At 39.2% G+C, this 19150-nt stretch overlaps 1 protein-coding gene across 1 annotated transcript; it reads right to left on the reverse strand.

Moving 5' to 3' along the window:
- Window positions 1–3902: 3902 nt before the first annotated feature.
- On the reverse strand, window positions 3903–18189 carry serbp1b (SERPINE1 mRNA binding protein 1b). Its single transcript, XM_084410931.1, has 9 exons — window positions 17818–18189; window positions 16057–16246; window positions 11522–11662; window positions 11367–11438; window positions 9989–10063; window positions 9707–9893; window positions 9561–9617; window positions 6423–6659; window positions 3903–5262 (listed from the first exon to the last, which is right to left on the reverse strand). The coding sequence occupies exons 1-9, from the start codon at window positions 18071–18073 to the stop codon at window positions 5203–5205; spliced, it is 1275 nt and encodes a 424-aa protein (XP_084267057.1). The 5' UTR covers window positions 18074–18189; the 3' UTR covers window positions 3903–5202.
- Window positions 18190–19150: the final 961 nt, after the last annotated feature.

The following is a 19150-nucleotide window of genomic DNA, read 5'->3' on the forward strand; positions in this document are numbered from 1 at the left end:
GCATATGAAAAGCAAAACATGTATTTGATACATAAGTTGTACTGTTGGTTTAAACTTCATGTTTCTGGATGAAAAACGACACTACCATAATCTATGTATACGCAGATGCCTCATTGGTGACCGTTTCTATGGGCCGCTATAAGCAATCCCCCATATTGGAATGGTTAACACTGGTTAGTGAGCACTTAAACAGTAATACAAAAAATATATAAAAAGCAACAAGCAGATATTGGTTTATACTGTTTCAAATTATTATGCAAGTGATTTAAGTAAAATAAACATTCAGATTTTAGTTTTACAAAGAAAGTGTTTGTTTTATTTCTCATATCTTGTTTAGATAACTGGTATTAGTCTCAGACAAGTTTGTTGAATAGTTTGCCGGGTCTTCTTAGATAAATGGAAAACCTATTTAAAAAGGCTGTTCCACATTATTAAGCAAGTCACATTTCTCATGCAATATGGGGAGGAAGAAAGATCTTTCTGAAGATGAAAAGCATGAAATAATGCAGTCTTGCAAAAGTAATGAAAACTATGTTGCAAAAACTGAATAGAGATGATAAAACTGTCAAAAGATTTGTGAGCGATTTAGAGCACAGAAGAACTCAGTCAGATAAAGGCTTAAGAACACATTAATTGTATAAAAAATGGGCAGCTTTAAAAATAAAGTGTCTCTGGAGACCCAAGAATCTCTCCTTGCAGGCTGCAGTTGAATAAAGTTGCATTTCAGCCACCTCTAACCAAAGCTCAAAGAGAAACATTTTTATGCATTCATTTAAAAATCATCTCGTATGCCTGTATGTAAGTAACATATCTGCAGCTTTTGATCTGACCAAATGAAGTGCAAATGCTTTTAAATTACGTTACTGACGTTTAGATCTAGCAATTGCTCAGTCAGATCACACATTACAAATTGGCTAGCAAATTGTCGCTTTCCCTTTTTGACTGCAGGCTCTCCATAGTTTGAGGTTTCTTGGTTTTGGCAACAGGCGATTCACCAGAAGTCAACGACGATTGCCGTTAAGACCTTTCCAGATAAAAAAGCAGCCATCTAGATGACAAGTTTAAATTCTAAGCAGCTGAATATTCAGATTATGGCATATAGTAGCCAGGTCATCTTTCGGTTTACGGATGAGATGTAACCACGCAAAGACAAATGACGTCAAGTTGATTTTTCCCGCGACCTGACAGCATGGTCGCTCATTTGGTGCTCCAAACAGCCCAGATTCTTTCTTCTTCCCAAAAATAGAAGGCAGTATCCTGGCAAGATTGCAAATCTCAAGTAAATCATCAAGCACAGTCGAAAGACGTCAATTTGAAGGATCCTTGGTAGGCAGGCTTCGTTTCGCTTCCTTCATTTGTGTATTTTGAAGAACGCATCAAGTATTAAAACTTCTAGGACTAAAGATAAGTCCAATGAAGGAAAGTTCTCAGCCATCTCATCCCTCGCATGAAACGAGAACCAAGTGAAAAATAGATAAGAAAATCACATTGTTGTTAAACACTTTGTCTGGATCAAATTCAGAACGATGACCAAAACATAGCTTCCACACTTCTATATCTCTTTGTGGGTTCAACATTTCATTTGGTAATGTTGGGAAGTTTCGATTTTTATGTGCTGTTGAGTGTTTGATGATCGCGTTAGCTTAATTGTGCGAAAGCTCCTTATGGGTTTATGCAGATCATCACTTGGTTTTGAATGCTGCACTATTTCAAAAGATCTGTAGCAGTGCCCCTACTGTACAACAGTGAAAACATGAAAGCTGGAAAAACTTGTCAATCATGGGGAAGTGTTGTGTCATAAATTACAAAAAATCTGGCAGGCAAAGTGCTGAAAGCATAGAGCCTCCTTGTAGGAGGAGCTCTTGCATTCAAAATGGTCGCTGTATCTAGAACTAATCAAAGAGGCCCCAGACCAAAGGTTTTCTGGCCAGGGATGCCTGGGAAAGTAGACTTACTCCGATCGGGATCTCCTGAGGGAACTCTGACACCTGATCTGATAACCAAATGTTGGAAGGCCAAAACAGTGCAAAGACACACACTGCCTTCACACTCTCTTGCAAGTACTGCCGGAAACAAAATTGTCGATTTATAAGCATATAAGGCATAGAGCGTCTATCCCAGAGGTGATAGATGAGAGAAATTAGACCCAAGGTGCCTTGAGAGAATATCTGCTCAAAGATTCAATCGACCTGGGATGTACACCACCCTTAGTGACAGAAGTTTGTTCTGCACCCAAAGCAAAATGAGCCACGCTAACTTCCATATGGGGCGTAATCGCATTCCCCCCTGGTGTGCAAGACAACCGATATGGTGTCTGCTCTGATGACCACATGCGCCTAAAATGTCTGGAAGTAAGTCAAAGTCAGAAATACAACCATCATCTCCAGGCAATTTATATGACCCTCCAGTCTTCATTGGCTTGGAGTCCTTCAAAAACTGTGCTCTAAAATGCAGTGACATACTCCACCCAATGAAACACCCAGAGTTAAAAACTTGGGGTTATATCTAATGTAACGGAGTTCAACAGCATCTGTAGCCCTTAAGCAGTGAGGTTGCAGACGGACAAATTCCTCAGCTGTTGGCCCACCACTGAAGCAGGCCCAACGGTACACCGGTGAAGCCACTGCCAACACACCTACAGGTAGTGTTGGATGCTTTCAACCACTGTTTCATGACCATCCAGGGGTGCGTTTCCTGAAACCATCTCTAACCAACTATGTTCGCAAGTTCCGTCACTATCAGCAAAGTTCAACGAGTCAGTGTTTCCTGAAACCATCATTCCAACGAACATTCACAAACAGCATCACAAAGTTGTGTGTTTGGAACGACAGCTCTCGACCTGTGGTTAGAGGCATAGTTTCGTTTGCATGACATGTGGACTCAAATCATTATCTCGAGCAAATTAAGTAAGTTGAAATTCAGTACAATCTATATCTTTTATTTGTAATATTTAAATATGTAAATAATGTAATTTACGTCTTAGTTTGTCAAGAGATTTTAAGCAGTTTTTGAAGAGTGCGCATGTGCGAACGTGCCTATGGGTGAAACTGGAAATAAAGCAAAATGACTACTACGAAAAATTATTGAAATATTTTTGTGTTTACTGACTGTTTATGGATGACAGTCTCATGTATTTCTATTTTCCGATTTCTATGTTCGAACGATCCATAAGCATGCAAGCGTCAAAGAGGAGGGGAGCCTGGAGGAAGGTTAGGTGGCGGAACTGAGGTTTAAGCCAGGGCCAGAAAAGCCTCGGGATCGTCCACATTTGGGAACAGAAACACCTCCACCCTGTCAAATTCAAAAGCAACACACTTCAGGACTACACAGAAGTCAAACACAAAAAGGCCAACACTAAATCCACAGGTTACTTTCCCAGCCATGCTGGTGCCGTTTGGCCAAGATAGCAAGCTGGTGGTAAAAGTGCCGTTGATGCGGTCCAGCAACCCATTGCTTTGGGGGTGCAGGGGTTTAATGCAGGCTCTCCACAGCTCCTCTGAATTGGCAGCACGTCTCCTCCACCAGCTTCCCATCTGTTATTCCCCTTAGATGGATATTTGACACGTTACCGTCTGCTTAGGATGGGGTAAACTACAGCTGACAGCAGAACCTCACAACCAGTCCCAGTGTTATCAAGACAAGTGTCACGAATGAATTGTCATGAAAACACTACGGAAAAATATCTCTGGATCAACACTGCTATGAAAGCGGGTATTAATGCGACAAATTCAACAAATGCATAAAGAAAAGGGTTATTATTCAGAATATGGTACAGGTAGTCTTAATTGACCAATTTTCCTGCATGATCCTGCAGATATTTGCCGACATTCTCGGTACCAGACAAACGGGTAACAGAGAGACAAAAGCAGAGTATTGACAAACCGGAAGCATGGACTCAAATATAGTGTCGTCTTCCATTTTATTGTCCCTCCTACGAATACAGAGTACATCGGCCATCACACTTTGAGGTCTTGCTATTTCACATACACAAAGAAGCTGGTTCCAACTTTTCTTTTGCAGCACACTGTTGTCCCACCCTGAATTACACATTTTTCAGAAAATGCAAGCAGTAGTGCCATCATAGTAATAATTAAAAATAAACACACAGCAAAGATCACAGAAGGAATAAAAATAAAACAAATGGTACTGATGCAAAAAGACCACGTGCTTAGTAGCTATATTTCAAACGTCACCAAAAATCTAAGTGCAAGATATGTCAACAACCTTAGCTAGAGAAAACTCACTAAAGTCAAACGAAACTTCATGTTAAGAACATGACTTGCTGAAACTTACCATCCAAGCTCAGGAAAATAAACTTATGGCAGATGAAATAAAACAGGTTATCTTTCTCTCATACACACGCACAACACATCACGATAGTGGTCCTAAGGTTTCTAAGAGATGAACTTGTATGACTTGAGGACCAGCCTGGATCTACATTGAGCCCTGGGTGATTTAACAAGATAAGGAAGTAATCTCTCTGAGGAACAAAGACAACTATGCATACTAATATCACAGGTCCAGCAAAGGACGACAAAACACCAAAGCAAGATCAAGACGACGCATTTGCTTCTTGCTACCGGTCAAGAAAATAAAATAAAAAAATCCAAATAACAAGAGGGTAGCTTGACCTTGGAGCTTTCTTTCAAAACATTTAAAATAGTCAATATACATTACTCATGTATATGTTAATAGTAAAATCATCACTACAAGTCTTGTATTCTCACTTAGTAGTGAGAGATGGAGAGAGAGAGAGAAAAAAAAAAAGAAGAAAAATCTGCTTTTGGTAGAGCCATTGAGAGAGTGAGTGCACTCAATTACACGCAGACACCGCCGTGTCCCGAGGGAAGCTTAAGCGTTCACAACACACTTCAACTTCTATCTTGAAAATGCATACATTCAAGCAGCAATAAAAAAATATTTATGGCGAATGCATAATCTCTGGAAAAAAGGGAAAAAAATACTGTATGAACATCCCTGCTATCATGTCTCTAAATACAAAACCTCTACCCATAATTTGCTTCAGTGTAACAAGAAGTCCTTTTTGTGTTTTTCCGCAGGTAAAAGTCAGTTCTCAGTGTATGTATGGATGACAGTCTCATGTATTTCTATTTCCCGGTTTCTATGGTCGAACGATCCATAAGCATGCAAGCGTCAAAGAGGAGGGGAGCCTGGAGGAAGGTTAGGTGGCGGAGCTGAGGTTTAAGCCAGGGCCGGAAAAGCCTCGGGATCGTCCACGTTGGGAACAGAAACACCTCCACCCTGTCGAATTCAAAAGCAACACACTTCAGGACTACACAGCAATGAGGAGAAACAATCATTTATTAATAGTGGTTTCATTTCTTGCTCTTTTTCCTGTAAATCAAACACCTACTAAATTAGTGAAGCATTCGGCATCTTGTGCCACATTCAACTTTCCAAAGTCTGTGACGGACACCTGATGCTTGCTGGACTCGTTTAAACCTCTCTGGAAGTGTTGTATGATGGCATTGTTTTGGCTCCTTTTTTTGTTGTTTTTGTTTGTTGGTATACATTTATATTTACACTTTGTGATTGTTGTTTTCGTTTGGTCTCTCTTATTATTGTGTAAATAATACAGAAGGAGTCCAATATCTTTAGTACTTTCCAAGACTGTATCTGTGAAATATCACAATTTTCAGGTACAGAAATTGACAGAAGTAATCAAATGTAAAATAAGTATTCACTGTATAAATCTAGATTTATCATTGTTTACAAGAGTCATTTCTTTTCTTGCTATATTAACATTGAGGAGAAAAACAGCAGCTGGTTTATTAGGCTGCTGTCCCTTTAAGAGCTGCACGTATCCAATATACTGTTACACGCGTTTTCTTTCTCAAATGTTTCTCTTTAGCGCAAGTTAACGTTAGTAATATGCTCCTTGTTTTACTGTCTTTGCCACTGACATATCCGACCGAACTACTAACTTTCCATCGATGTCTGAGTCTGTTTCGCTTATCAGCAGCTATAGCGTGAATATTTAATAATGTTAATTAGATACATTTACTTCATATACATCCTTCTCTATTATATACCCATTACATTCTGCTCTCTATTTGCGCTGTTGCTGGTGTTTCTTTGTCACAAGCACTGTACTGTACACACGCTGCGTGGTATCGGCTGTCAGTATCGGAGTATTTTACAAGTAAGCGAGCGCAATATTGGGCCCCATACCCATACTGGTATCGGCGCATTCCTAGTTTAAAGCATAATAGTAATAATACAAAGTTTTATAGCTCTTTGTTGGGGTATAAGTGAATTGAGTTCATTTAAAAACAATGTATTTTATTTATTATTTTCTAAGTAAAACATTAATATAATGCATAGTGATAATGCTATCAGGGCAGACTAGTTTTATTTGAGAAGCAGTCTCTGTAACAAAAATAGAGTACTTGGTTCTTTACCTTCTCAGATCTGCCTCCGCCTCGGCTTGGGCGTCCGCCACTGCTGCCACCTCCTCCTCCTCCTCCACCACCACCACCACCACCACCTCCTCCTCCTCCTCCTCCACGGCCTCCACGTCCTCCACGAGAGCCTCCACGACCACGTCCTGGTCGACCCAAGTCTCCGAAGTTGATCTCCAGCTGGGATGTGATGTCATTGGCTGGCTTACGGAAGTGGTGTTCTCCACCTTCTTCAGCCTTAAAGAAATAATATTACAGGAAATAAATCTATCATTCCCAATTTCACATGATGAGAACTTCAGCAAAGAAACTATGACCACAGAGCTGACCCACAGTACTTATATTAGTGCTGTCAAAATTAATGCAAGCGATTAATTTTTCCTTTCAACTCATTTAAAATATTTAACGATATTAACGCAGTTAATATATTTTTTTTTTTCTGTCATCCTTTGGCTAATCTACAGTATATGATCCCGCTATCATTCATTCCAGTGCTATTAAACCATTCATGCGTGATGAGACGCAAAAAAAGAACTGAAATCTTTACCGGCACGCATGGCCCTCTGAACAAACACCCCAAATGTGTTCGGCAGGTCTTAAAGTGACAGCAGCCTAATAACCCGACTGCTGTCTGATAATGCTAATCAAAGAACAAGAGAGAAAACCACTCACTGCTCTTGACTGAATAATGTCTGTAGCTGTAAGGAGGATTAATCAATATTTAATTTATGCAGTGAAAACTGTAGTGTTTGATAACTGTATTCAATTTCTGTTTATTTCCTACCTGGTAGACCTACCTGAAAATCTTAAAGCACTGTTTACAAGGTCACATGGGTCAAAAACAACGAAAACAATATTCTTTTGTGCAACCCTGATATTTATCCCTGTGTTGAACCCTGATATATTAAAGGCACAGCTAAATGTGACATTACAATTTGGTGAAGATTGTTTCAAGTTCACATATATTAAATGTTAAGCCTATTAAATGTTAAAATCGATAGCTTTTAATTACACTATAACGTTAAATGGGTATTAATAATGGCTAAAATTGAGGGGGAACAATCCCTGCAATAGAGACAACTGTATTGGTATCAGTGATACAGGCTTTCATTCGTATTTCTTAGTAAGAAGATGCCATTAAACTAGTATGTAAAATAATACTGTGTGTTGTTTCTACATTATTTTGGAGATATTACTTAAGTATTACAACATAAAAATATTTGAAAAACTTTAATGTTAGGTGTGATTAATTACAGAAAAATATGTGATTAATTTAACATGCTGTCATCAGGGAAGGCAAACTAAATTAACAGGAGCGGTTGGGAAGAAAATCACTGTCAGGGTTTTTCCTGCATTGAAAATTTTTTGGCGCCCACCAAAGCGAATTTCTGTCCCACCAAAGCCTTATTTGATCGGTGAGTGACGTAGATGACTGCTGCGCGTGTGACAGATCAAGCAGAGAGAGAGAGCCCCGGCACTCCCACCGTCTGCAAACTAAGAGCCCCAGCCGCACGCACTCCTACCGTCTGCAAACTAAGAGCCCCGGCCGCACGCACTCCTACCATCTGCAAACTAAGAGCCCCGGCCGCACGCACTCCTACCGTCTGCAAACTAAGAGCCCCAGCCGCACGCACTCCTACCGTCTGCAAACTAAGAGCCCCGGCCGCACGCACTCCTACCGTCTGCAAACTAAGAGCCCCGGCCGCACGCACTCCTACCGTCTGCAAACTAAGAGCCCCGGCCGCACGCACTCCTACCATCTGCAAACTAAGCGCTCGCTCTCTCTCTCTCTCTCTCTCTCTCTATGGTAAAAGGTCGGAAGACTGAAGTTGCTGGGTGTGAATTGTGCACAAAAAAAAAAAAGCGTTGCCTTATCTTCTCTGAAAAGCATTCTGCACATTCAGCTGACATTAACCACACTTTCAACAAATGAAAAAACCTATCCACTATATCCAGTGATGAAATGTTTTCTGTGTTGACACAAATCTTGTGCGATGTTCTAACTGCCGGGATAATCGCACAACGTCCGCCAATGACACGTCCAATTCGCGAACTATGACTCCTTTGAACCGATTCACTTTAATGAATGGTTAAAACAACTGATCTGTCCAACACTGAACTCAAGAGACGTCTGAATCGGTGTATAACAAATCGGTAACACTTTACAATAAGGTTCCATTTATTAAACTCTAGTTAACTACATTAGTTAACATTTACTATTAATAAACTGCACTTCTACAGCATTTATTAATCTTTGTTAATGTTAATTTCACCATTTACCAGTAGACTATATTATTGAGGCTACAATGAACAGCTGTATTTTTTAACAACTAAGATTAACAAAGATTAAATACTGTAACAAATGTATTGCTCATGGTTAGTTCATGTTAGTTAGCCTAATACATTAACTAATGTTAACAAATCAAACCATATCGTAAAGTGTTACAAACAAATCACTTACTCAGAACACCTCTTAAAATGAGAATGTAAGTGTGTTTACCCCATTTTTTTAGTGAGAGTGGTTAGCAAGATTTAACCTTAATAAACTACAGTTTTTTCAGGTTATTTATATGACAATGTGTGGAAACATTGCCAAAATAAAATGTGCAAAGCAAGGTGTTGTTAGCTAGCTGCTAATTTTATTCAATTGTATATAGTAGAAAATTAGACTTAGTTAAAATAAACTTTTTAATGCTACTTGTTTTATTCTACTTTTTGATATTGATATGATATTACATACCAAAATAATTATAAGGATTTTATCTTAAAAAGCTATGAAATCACACTTTTTTTTTTAAAGGAGGGCAAGAAAGGATGACGTTGTCTGTCGGACCCCACCGAAGACCAATTCTGACCCCGGAAAAACCCTGACTGTACGCATAGAGTTAGTAAACCGGGAAGAGGATGACTGAGGAACAGAAGCTTGCAAGAGAGGGATTTTTTGGTTTTAAAAGTCAGCATGTCATTGAGTGTACATGGCCATAGACTCTTGAATTCTGGCGATGCACTATTTTAACTGAACTTTAGTTTAGGATAACCATCTACAAACTGAAAAACAACTTTAAAAGGTGACCAAGAGGGTGACCACCTGAATAGTAAAAAAAACAAAACAATCCAAACACAAATTTAGACAAATACCTTGTGGAACGAGTCGGGATCAACATCTCCAGCTTCAATCACAGCTCCAGCGTGCCGCTGGAAACACACAAAAGCAGAAATGAGTCTTGGGAAACCATACAATGACTGACATTTACAAGACTAGAAAATTGGCTAATTGAACCTACCGTGCCAACTTCCTCACTCTTTGACTTGTGCAGTACGTAGCCCTTCTTCCACTGACCATCGTTACCTTCGTTGGGCTTGCGGATGTTGAATTCAACTTTGGACCGTTCTTTGTCTTGCATGGCCTTCCATTCATCCAGTGTCATCTCCTTAGGACCTTCCTCCTTCACCTCCTCTACTTCATTCTCCCTACACACACACACAACCATCCAACGGCATGCTCTTAGTACGTGAAGCATTTTCATTTCTTCACATCAACTTATGGTGAACAGAATTGCACTCACTTGTTTTCGGAGTCGACAGGGGCGTGTTCTTCACCTTCAGGAACAGGCTCAGGTGCAGCGGACTGATCAAGCTCACTGTCAAATCAGACGCTTATTAGATCTGGAGAACCCTTGAAATGATCAAACTAAACCTTTTAAACATTTCAGAAATCTTACATTTCATAAATGTACCCTGAATTTGGCAGTGTTAATTAAATAAACACTATGGTAATGATCAGATTCATACTATGGTAATGATTACGCGTTACTCGTATCTAGAGCACAAGCAGTCAAAATGTTATACTTGGGGTTGAATAAATAAAAATGATTTATTTGCCTTACCAAACACCACTAATTAGAATCAACAAGAGTCACATCAAATAAGCGGTTCAGGTATTATAGACGATCTACAACAGGGGTCGGCAACAGGCGGCCCGCGGGCTAAAACTGGCCAACGCCAGCGATCATATCTGGCCCGCGCACACAGCCAGATTATTTTGATATCGCCTGGTTCTGAAATAGATCTGTCATGAGAGCAACAGTTACTTACAATCACTTCGTCTTTAGTGATTTTGCCTTCAAAATAAAAGTACGAGAACGTTTTTGCAGCAATGTTTTATTTTGAGATGAATTGAGAGCTTTTAATTTGAAAAGGTCTGAAAGACATTCAAAAGAGTCTGTGGATCGCTTCATTGCAGAGAAGACACACCGGCTTTGCATTCACAAAACTAGGTAGGATGAACGCATAGTTGTCTTTCCATTCTTCTTTATATGCCCTATTTTCGCTGTCAACTTTGCTCTTTAGACTCTTTGATAGTGCCATTTTCTCTCACCAGCTAGCTTAAATGTTAACATCACTCTGCACACAACGTAATAGCGTACCTTCAGCATGCAAACAATTTAAAAAAATGCAGTTTAGAACGTTAGGATGCCAAATGATTCTTAGTGTAAAAGTAGGCTAAGTCAAATAATTATTACAATAAGTTAGGCTCCATTGTGTAACAAGCAAATTAAAATGATACACACACAGTCTGTGTTGCAAGCTGGTGAATGAAGATACTTGCCAGGTTACGTGTCACTAACGCTTTATTAATTTACCCAGTGTAAAACCAGGACACCGCCACACAAATGTGGCTTTTTGTTAATGACTGTCCTACTACAGGATTTAACACAGAGTACCAGTTACAAAAGACACTGTAACAGTTCTTAAATGATCCTTTGACTATGTTCCGGCCTGCCATCTAGTGGCAACATTTTTTTTTGGACCCAATGCCAAACTGACTTGCCGACCCCTGATCTACAATATTTCTGTATGACACATTGGACGAGCTTGAAAGTCAACTTCCCAAATAAGCTGCCACAACCCCAAGCCTCAGATATTTCCCATCTATATTCCTACCTGGTTTCTTCCTTCACATTGCCCCAGTTGTGCGGGCCACTCCCACCGCGCTTCTCCTCTCCTTTCTGTCGACTAAGACATGAAGAACATTCCAGTGAGACGAATGCAACAAGACCGCTTTTAAGCATTTGTTATTGCTGGCTTCTCAAACTCACGATTTGTCATTGCCGCTGTGTCTATCAAAGTCACGTTTGCCCCGGGAATCAAAACCATCTCCGCGTCCCATGCCTCGTCCACGGCCACCCCTGGCCCCGCGTCCTCCTCCGCGCCCTCGAGACGGCTTATCCCCAACTGGCCTGAGGACAACATTTAGAACATTTTATGACAAAGACATCTGGCAATCTTGAGCTACAAATAAAATAAAAAGATGCTTAGATGTAGCTATTCATCACATGGGGTTTCAGTGGATTTCTTTACCATGGTGGTGAAACAACTTTGAGAATCTCAACCAGACAGACACTGCAACACTGGCTCGACCAATGGCATGAGTTTGGGGAGTTTGACTTCCTGTCTGTCTAACCAATGGCAGATGCAGGACTTACAGACATTATTTTGAAAATCTGTTTGGTGATATCACCAATTTGGTTGTTTTCAAGTTTTTTTTTATTTATTTTTAGGCTTAGTTTTTTTCTAAATGAAATAACCCTCACTCAGCTAGAACAATCTCTCAAGTAATATTGTAAACTATACAGGGAACCCAGTCTTTCAGTACATTACTATAATATTCAAGTTTTAAAATTAACAAAAGCACCCACATTTAAATGCTTAGAAGTTTACTTTTTATTTAAGCTGAATTATATAATTGTTTCTAATCCAACTTACCAAACATACAATGAATAGGCATTACTAACAAATTAGGGCTGGGCGATAATTCGATCTCGATACGGGATCGCGATAATATTCTGAACGATTTCGATAATATGCTTGGGACGTATTATTCGATATCACATGAAAAACTGAACGCAACAGTATCTGCCGGCTGCCGTATCTGCCGGCAGGGCACGCCCACTTCTCAGCGAGCACCGCGGCTACAGTAAACAGAAGGAGACTGAGAGAGAGGGAAAAAAGTTGTAAAAAGGATAAAAAAAAATGAGAGAAACTGAAGATGAGGACAGCGAAAATAATGCCGAATGTGAAGGCGACATCACTACATAACTCGAGACCGAAGACATTGTTGAAAAAAAAGGTAACACGACGTCAATTGTGTGGACGCGTGGTTTGGATATGGCAGACAACTGCAGGCGATCCCGATCCGTGATAATTAATGCGATATGGCTCAGCTTGTCAGTTAACTACGTCTCTGTGTTGTAAATGCTGCTCCATCTGAAAGCAGGTGATGGCGATTTACTACTAATCAAGGAACCGGCTTTACTGACGAGATGTGCCTAACAATGTCATGCGATATATCGCCCAGCCCTTGGTTTACTATGTTTACATATTTGTGCAATTTTGGCTCAGATTTCATTCTACTTATAAAACAATTCTAGAGATCTACCTTAATCTTACAGGTAGTATTTGTGCCAGGGCCATGTTTACTCTTTTTGTAGGCTACTTGAGATGTTCACTGTCCAGCCAAAGCAATTTGATGTGATAGTTGTCACAGCTGTTAGTTTATATACAATGTTTCAATAAGTAAAAGTTTGTATTATTGTATAAAGGGAGATGACTCATGTTTGCAATTACAAATGATGTGCACAACCTTTTATTTTTGTATTTTTCAATACCTCCAAATACACTGCTCTCTTGACTAGAAAGATTCATAAATGTGGGAGTGTAATGTGAATCCTTTGGCTGCATGAAGACCTTAACAAAAATATTTTGTGCTCATTATTGAAAGGCATATTCTTTAATTTTTTATGTTATTAAACTTTATTCTAAAGTTTCAGTGAATATCTGGTTTCTTCAAGCTTCAGGATGTCCCTTACACTGGCAGCATCTGCAAAAACTACATATCGTGATAAGAATCGAGATCGATCAATATGGAAAAACATATCGTGATAAAAAAAAATTCCATATCGCCCAGCCCTATAACAAATTAAGCAAAAGTTGTTGTTGTTCCTAGCTGCCTAATGAGCAATTGATATTGAAAGGCTATCCTGAAGTAAATGTTGCCTGACAGTGTTTACAAGCTGTTTCACTGATGTCTTTCTGCGGTCGAAACTCTGACTGAGGGACTACATAAAACATAGGCCTAATTCATTTCAGTAAGTTGTACGGTTTCTTTCAACATACCTTCTGATGTTCATTCATGTTTTTCATGCTATAACTAGTAGTAAAGTGGAGGAGATGATGGGTTCTTGAACTGAGGTTGCTACAGTGATCTGTCACGCCACATTAAAGAACTTCATTATTAGTGATCAACCGATATTTTAACTTACCGACATTTTAATTTGCCTCCCTTCATTTGTAAAATTTGACATAACAGCCATTAACGCACAAATGAGATGTTACATGCTTGATATGTAGTTTGAACTTGGCACTAAATAATAGAGACAAACTCACAGAGCCACGTAATTCATCAAGTCATGTCCCAATAAAGTCTTTAATCTTTATTGGGACATGACTTGATGAATTACATGAGTCTGTCTTGTGATTTTCAAGAATTAAGCAAAAAAGCCATACATGAGAGAGCATGTTGGAAATAAAAGCGCTGAATATAATTCTCTCTCCGTTGTCTATGCTCATCATCAGTCTCGTGAAGTCACTTTCCAGGGAATATTTCAACGTATTCCATTTGCTTCACTCTTTAAACAGGGTACCCCCAGGATCCTCCAACTTAAATTCAAGGCTTTTTAAGACCTTTTTAATACCATTTCAATTGAAAATCAATGCCAACTTCGTACCAATTCCGACAGAAGTATGAGGGGAAAATGTCAAATCTGTACACATTTTAAACCCCAAAAAATAATTATGTACAAGTAGACTATTTGAATTAAATAAAACATTCGATTTCGAATAAAACTATTTTTCCATTTCATTTTTCACCTTTATAATACCTTTAAAAAATAAATAATGCTTTAAATAAAACAATGTTCAATAAATATTCAATGTTAAAAAACGTTTAATATTAATAAAAATGATATTAAAATCGCCAGTAGGTGGCGGTAACTCGTTGTCTTTGTCAAAGCCACAGATTTTGTTGCAAAATAGAGCAATAAGCCTGTTTAAAATTTAGTACATCACTTAATGTTACCCTTTTTTTTTACTTTTTTTTTTTACTGTTGTATAAAATCAATGTCACATTTGAAATCGTGTGGATAGTTGGGAAACATTGCATTCTTGCTCGCATAATGATCGACATTAAAAACACTGCTGTATATCAGCCTGCATTTTGATCGCAGATTTAGTCGCACAAACAGCGCAAGCGGCTCGTGACAGATATTCTCAAATGAAGATCGCTGAACTCCAGCTTGTCTGTGTTTTCAGAAAACATGCTCTTAACAGAAAAGCTCTGATTAGTAACCATCGTAACGGGTGCGCGCGAAAGCGCATTCTTCTATGACGTGAAGCGCGAGGTGCACTCAACGTTACGCGACTAATTTTTAATTAGTCTACATTAGTAACAGCTAATTTTGTTACGGTATGAATTTAATCATAGAAAAGGCAAAAAAAAATTAAGACCTTTGTAACGAAATCCAAGACTTTGTATACCAAATTCAAGGCTTTTAAGGCCTTAATTTGAGATTATCAAATTTAAGACTTTTTCAATGCTTTTAAGACCCCGCGGGTACCCTGTTTAAACAACATATAAACCTTTTAAAACTGAAGTTTAAAACAAATGCTTACATTCATGCAAAGTTGATAGACTCCCCTGTCATTCATTTATGTTCTACATTTGAAAACAGACTTTTATTAGACATTTATTTTGCCCTGTGTTATATATTACTGCTGCTGTTTTAAATAAAAAGATACAACTGGGAGTACGAAGCTACACTAAAGCAGCAATGTTTTTTATTCAGGATGTTTTTATGTGTGTGTTTATTTCACATGCTATATTTGTATTCTATTTGTTCACCTGATCAAAGCTTTCATTTAAAAGAGACACTTAACGTGTTTTTTATTTTTTGCACTCTTTCAGACCCCTTTATCAATAATGATGTAGAAGTGTGTTTTGTTATTAATGCAAGGAGAGAGTGAAATTACAATATAAAAGAAAGTGTTAAAACGGTTTGGTTCAGTACCATTATAAATGTCAAAAACAGAAATAATAAAAATATATCAGTTCTGTATTCAGTTATCGTGTACATAAACATGCATATAATCAGTATTAGATATATAAAGTCAATATCAGTCGATCTCTATTCAAAATGGCATTTACTCTTTAAATTTCAGGATAAAATTTTGAAAGCTGAGACTTAGTAAGTAACAAAGCTTATTGGGAATATTGGACGGAAGGCAAGCTACAAACAAATGTTTAGTGAAGTTTTGTTCTCGCATTTACTGAAAACAGCATAGACTAAAAGACTGATTCAAGAATATACAGTAGTCAACATTTGAAGTGGATCCAAAACCTTTCATCAAAGTTATACATGAATTTTGAACGATACCTGTTCTTGTCTTAGGACCATTTTTATGAACTTTTTTATCCACTTCAAATGTTACCGACTGTATATAGGTTCAATAAAAATGATGCTAGTCCACCCAGACCTAATGCCGTCAGTTACATTGTTATGATTATAGCAAAACTCACTTGTCCACAGAGAACTCGCCCCCCTCTGGCTTTTCATCAGCTGGTTTATCAAAGCGTCGCTCACGAGGAGGTCGTCTCTCTGGCCGCCGGTCACCGGGTCGACCCTCTCCTTGACCTCCCTGACCTCCGGGGTGCTGGGAGCTGGCCGGACCCTGCTGACCCTCCGGCCTCCGCCCAACTCTCCTCATTCCTAAAACAGAGATTGAGACATTCATTAAACACGGGTGAAAAAGCCCAACACTAAGAACCTGTGAATTTGATTTGAACAACTCATCCTTCACTTTGAGAAAATGAGAACTGATTTGATGAAATATGCTTTTTGATCTGACTGAGTGACTGCTGCATGTGGCGGCCAAAAGTAATCCATACATCTATTTCTGAAGCTCTATTAGTACTTAAACAGCACACAATTATTTAAGCATATAGTGCGCAAGTTGTGGGCTGGCGGGGACCATGAAAGTAGTCTACGAGTAGAGTTTACTTCCACTGTATGTAAAAAAATAAAAACACCAACCATTATATGCGAGCACACAAGGGTGATCAAATGATAAAGGAATAGTTCAACCAAAAATGTAAATTCTGTCATCATTTACTCGCCCTCAAGTTGTTCCAAACCTGTATACACACAAAAGATGATATTTTAAAGAATGTCGGTAAACAGAGAGTTGACGTTAGCCTTCGACTTCCATAGAATTTTTTTTTCATACTATGGAAGTCAGTGGCTACCGCTACCAACATACTTTAAAATATCTTCCTTTGTGTTCAAGAAGAAAAACTCGTACAGGTTCGGAGCAACTTGAGGGCGAGTAAGTAATGACAAAACGTTAATTTTCGTGTGAACTATCCCTATACAATTTGTGTGAGTTACCTGTTACTCATTTTAGTGGTTTGCACGAGGTCACAATTATTCACCAATCAATCCTAGTGCTGTTTGAAGACACCTTTTCACTTACTAGCTCAGATCTTACAGCACTAGGGTAAAGTTACAGATATTGTCATTTCAACAAGAAAGAATAAAATAAAAACAAAACTTAAACATGACAATATGAAATGACACATCAGACTGGTGAACACTAGCCTAAATTTGTCAACATGAACGAGTTCCTGCATAGATCTTCGTTACAGTCACGACACACCTTACGATATAAAAGTGAAAGTCCTGCTCATACATTTTTGCATGAGCTCAAAACACGCCGACATTTTCTCCATGTGCACATCAGCACGCTGTGAAGTAAAACACCATCACATTATATATTTACATACGGCTAGCACATTAGCATGTAGCTAAGGCAGCTACGCAGTTATAAATAAAGTGAGGATGATCAAATCACAAACAAATAGAGATGTTGACATGTCAGAGGAAGAACACATGTGAAAGACACGTATGCTGAACCTCACTGGGGGCATTTCGCTCTTAAAATATGGTGTTAGTGCACATCAAATGTCGACGACAACAACACCACCAGCAGCAGTAGCAGCAGCCGCTCCATGTTGACTTCTCTGCTGTGTTTATATGCACACGAGCAAGCGTCAGTCGCCCTGTCCCATAACCCACTGAGCTGCCTACCTAGACAGCATTTTTTGGGCACCACATGTGCGTTACGAACTCATTTATGGCGCGTTTGAGGGGTTCGCGTCAGCATTTTTCAGGCGCGTTGCGACTCGGCGGCGTTTTGTTGTTTGGAGCGTGTCTATAATATCCAAATATGTTGTCTAGGCTCATTCGGTTCTGAGATATTTAGTACTGAAACTTCTACATACCCTCCTTCTTAAGTGGCACAGGGGCCTGGATATCTTCTTTCTTCTCCTGCGTTGTGTTTTTCCTGTCTTTCTGGGACTCTTTCTTCAGCTGTTTAGCTGCTTGAGCTGCCGTCTTCGAGCCGCCCGACGCGGCCGCATCTTTCTTCTTGTTTTCGGCCGCCTTTAAAATCTCGAACGGGTCGGATTCGTCGTCCAATAGCTGGTCGAACCGATTGGTAACGACACAGCCGAAGCCTTCTTGCAGATGCCCGGGCATGATGGCGCCCCAACAACGGGATTCTCCTCCGATTCTTCGAGCAAACGGCTCACGGTGGACAACCACAAGATGGCCAAGGAAGACACACACACCTGCTTCTCTTCCGGCGCTCTCAGTATCCGGGACATTACGGCTCGCGCGACACATGGGGGGTGTAGTTCTACATGTGCACTACTGATCTCTGTGCACTGTGCAGTTCACTCATGCAGAATTGTCAAGCATTTAGTGATTATGGTTATTTTGAACCGAACTGAATCAACACTGAACTGCAACTTTGTTGCACTATTTTCCTATTATCACTGTGAAGCTGCTTTGAAACGATCTGTATTGTAAAAAGCGTTATGAATAAAGATGACTTTTCCTTGATTATATGTCAAATGTTGCCAATCATCATAATAGAAGTTTAATTTTGGACAAAAATTGAGTTTTGGACTGGTAAAGAAAACACAATTTGATGTTCCAAATCTTGTCACAGGTTTCAAATCAAAGGCTGCATCTGAAATCTCATTCTTCCCTACTACTGTATAGGCAAAAATCAGTAGGTGGCAAAAGAAGTAGGCTATGTCCAAATTCAGAGTACTCTTAAAAGAGTAGGCAAAAAGTACCGGATGACCAACTACCTCCAGTAACGTGGGCCAGTTTGGACTCGATGAAGACAAGACGTGCTGCGGCTTTCTGAATCATTTGTAGAGGTTTGATTGCACACGATGGAAGTCCAGCTAGAAGAGCATTGCAGTAATGCTCATGTTCTTTTTTGCTGTTGTTGTTGTTGTTTTTGTATAATGTTACAGCAACAAGGGAAAGGGTTAGAACATTACTTTCTTACTCTTCACCATTTTTAGATTTGGCCTGGAACTGCAGGCCTATCCATTGTATATTGATGAACCTCATAGATCAGCAATGTGAGCAACACTGAGGAGAATGAAGAGAATGAAGAACCTCACAGCTTTGCTTACTATTTAATCACACAAAATGTGTGTTTAATTTGTTAATTCCTTGTTGCAGTGGTGATTCATGAATTATAAAAGTGAGCAAATGTGTCTCAAAAAAGTTCAAAGACTTAATGAGCCATTTGTG

The sequence above is a fragment of the Rutilus rutilus genome (assembly GCF_951802725.1).
Source record: "Rutilus rutilus genome assembly, chromosome: 6".
Lineage (NCBI taxonomy): Eukaryota > Metazoa > Chordata > Actinopteri > Cypriniformes > Leuciscidae > Rutilus > Rutilus rutilus.

Coding starts and splice junctions, on each gene's coding strand:
- serbp1b (XM_084410931.1), bottom strand. CDS start 18,073: ATGCCCGGGCATCTGCAAGAAGGCTTCGGCTGTGTCGTTACCAATCGG. Junction 11,663..16,056: donor GGCGAGTTCTCTGTGGACAA/GTGAGTTTTGCT, acceptor TGTTGTCCTCAG/GCCAGTTGGGGATAAGCCGT. Junction 10,064..11,366: donor AATGTGAAGGAAGAAACCAG/GTAGGAATATAG, acceptor CTGATTTGACAG/TGAGCTTGATCAGTCCGCTG.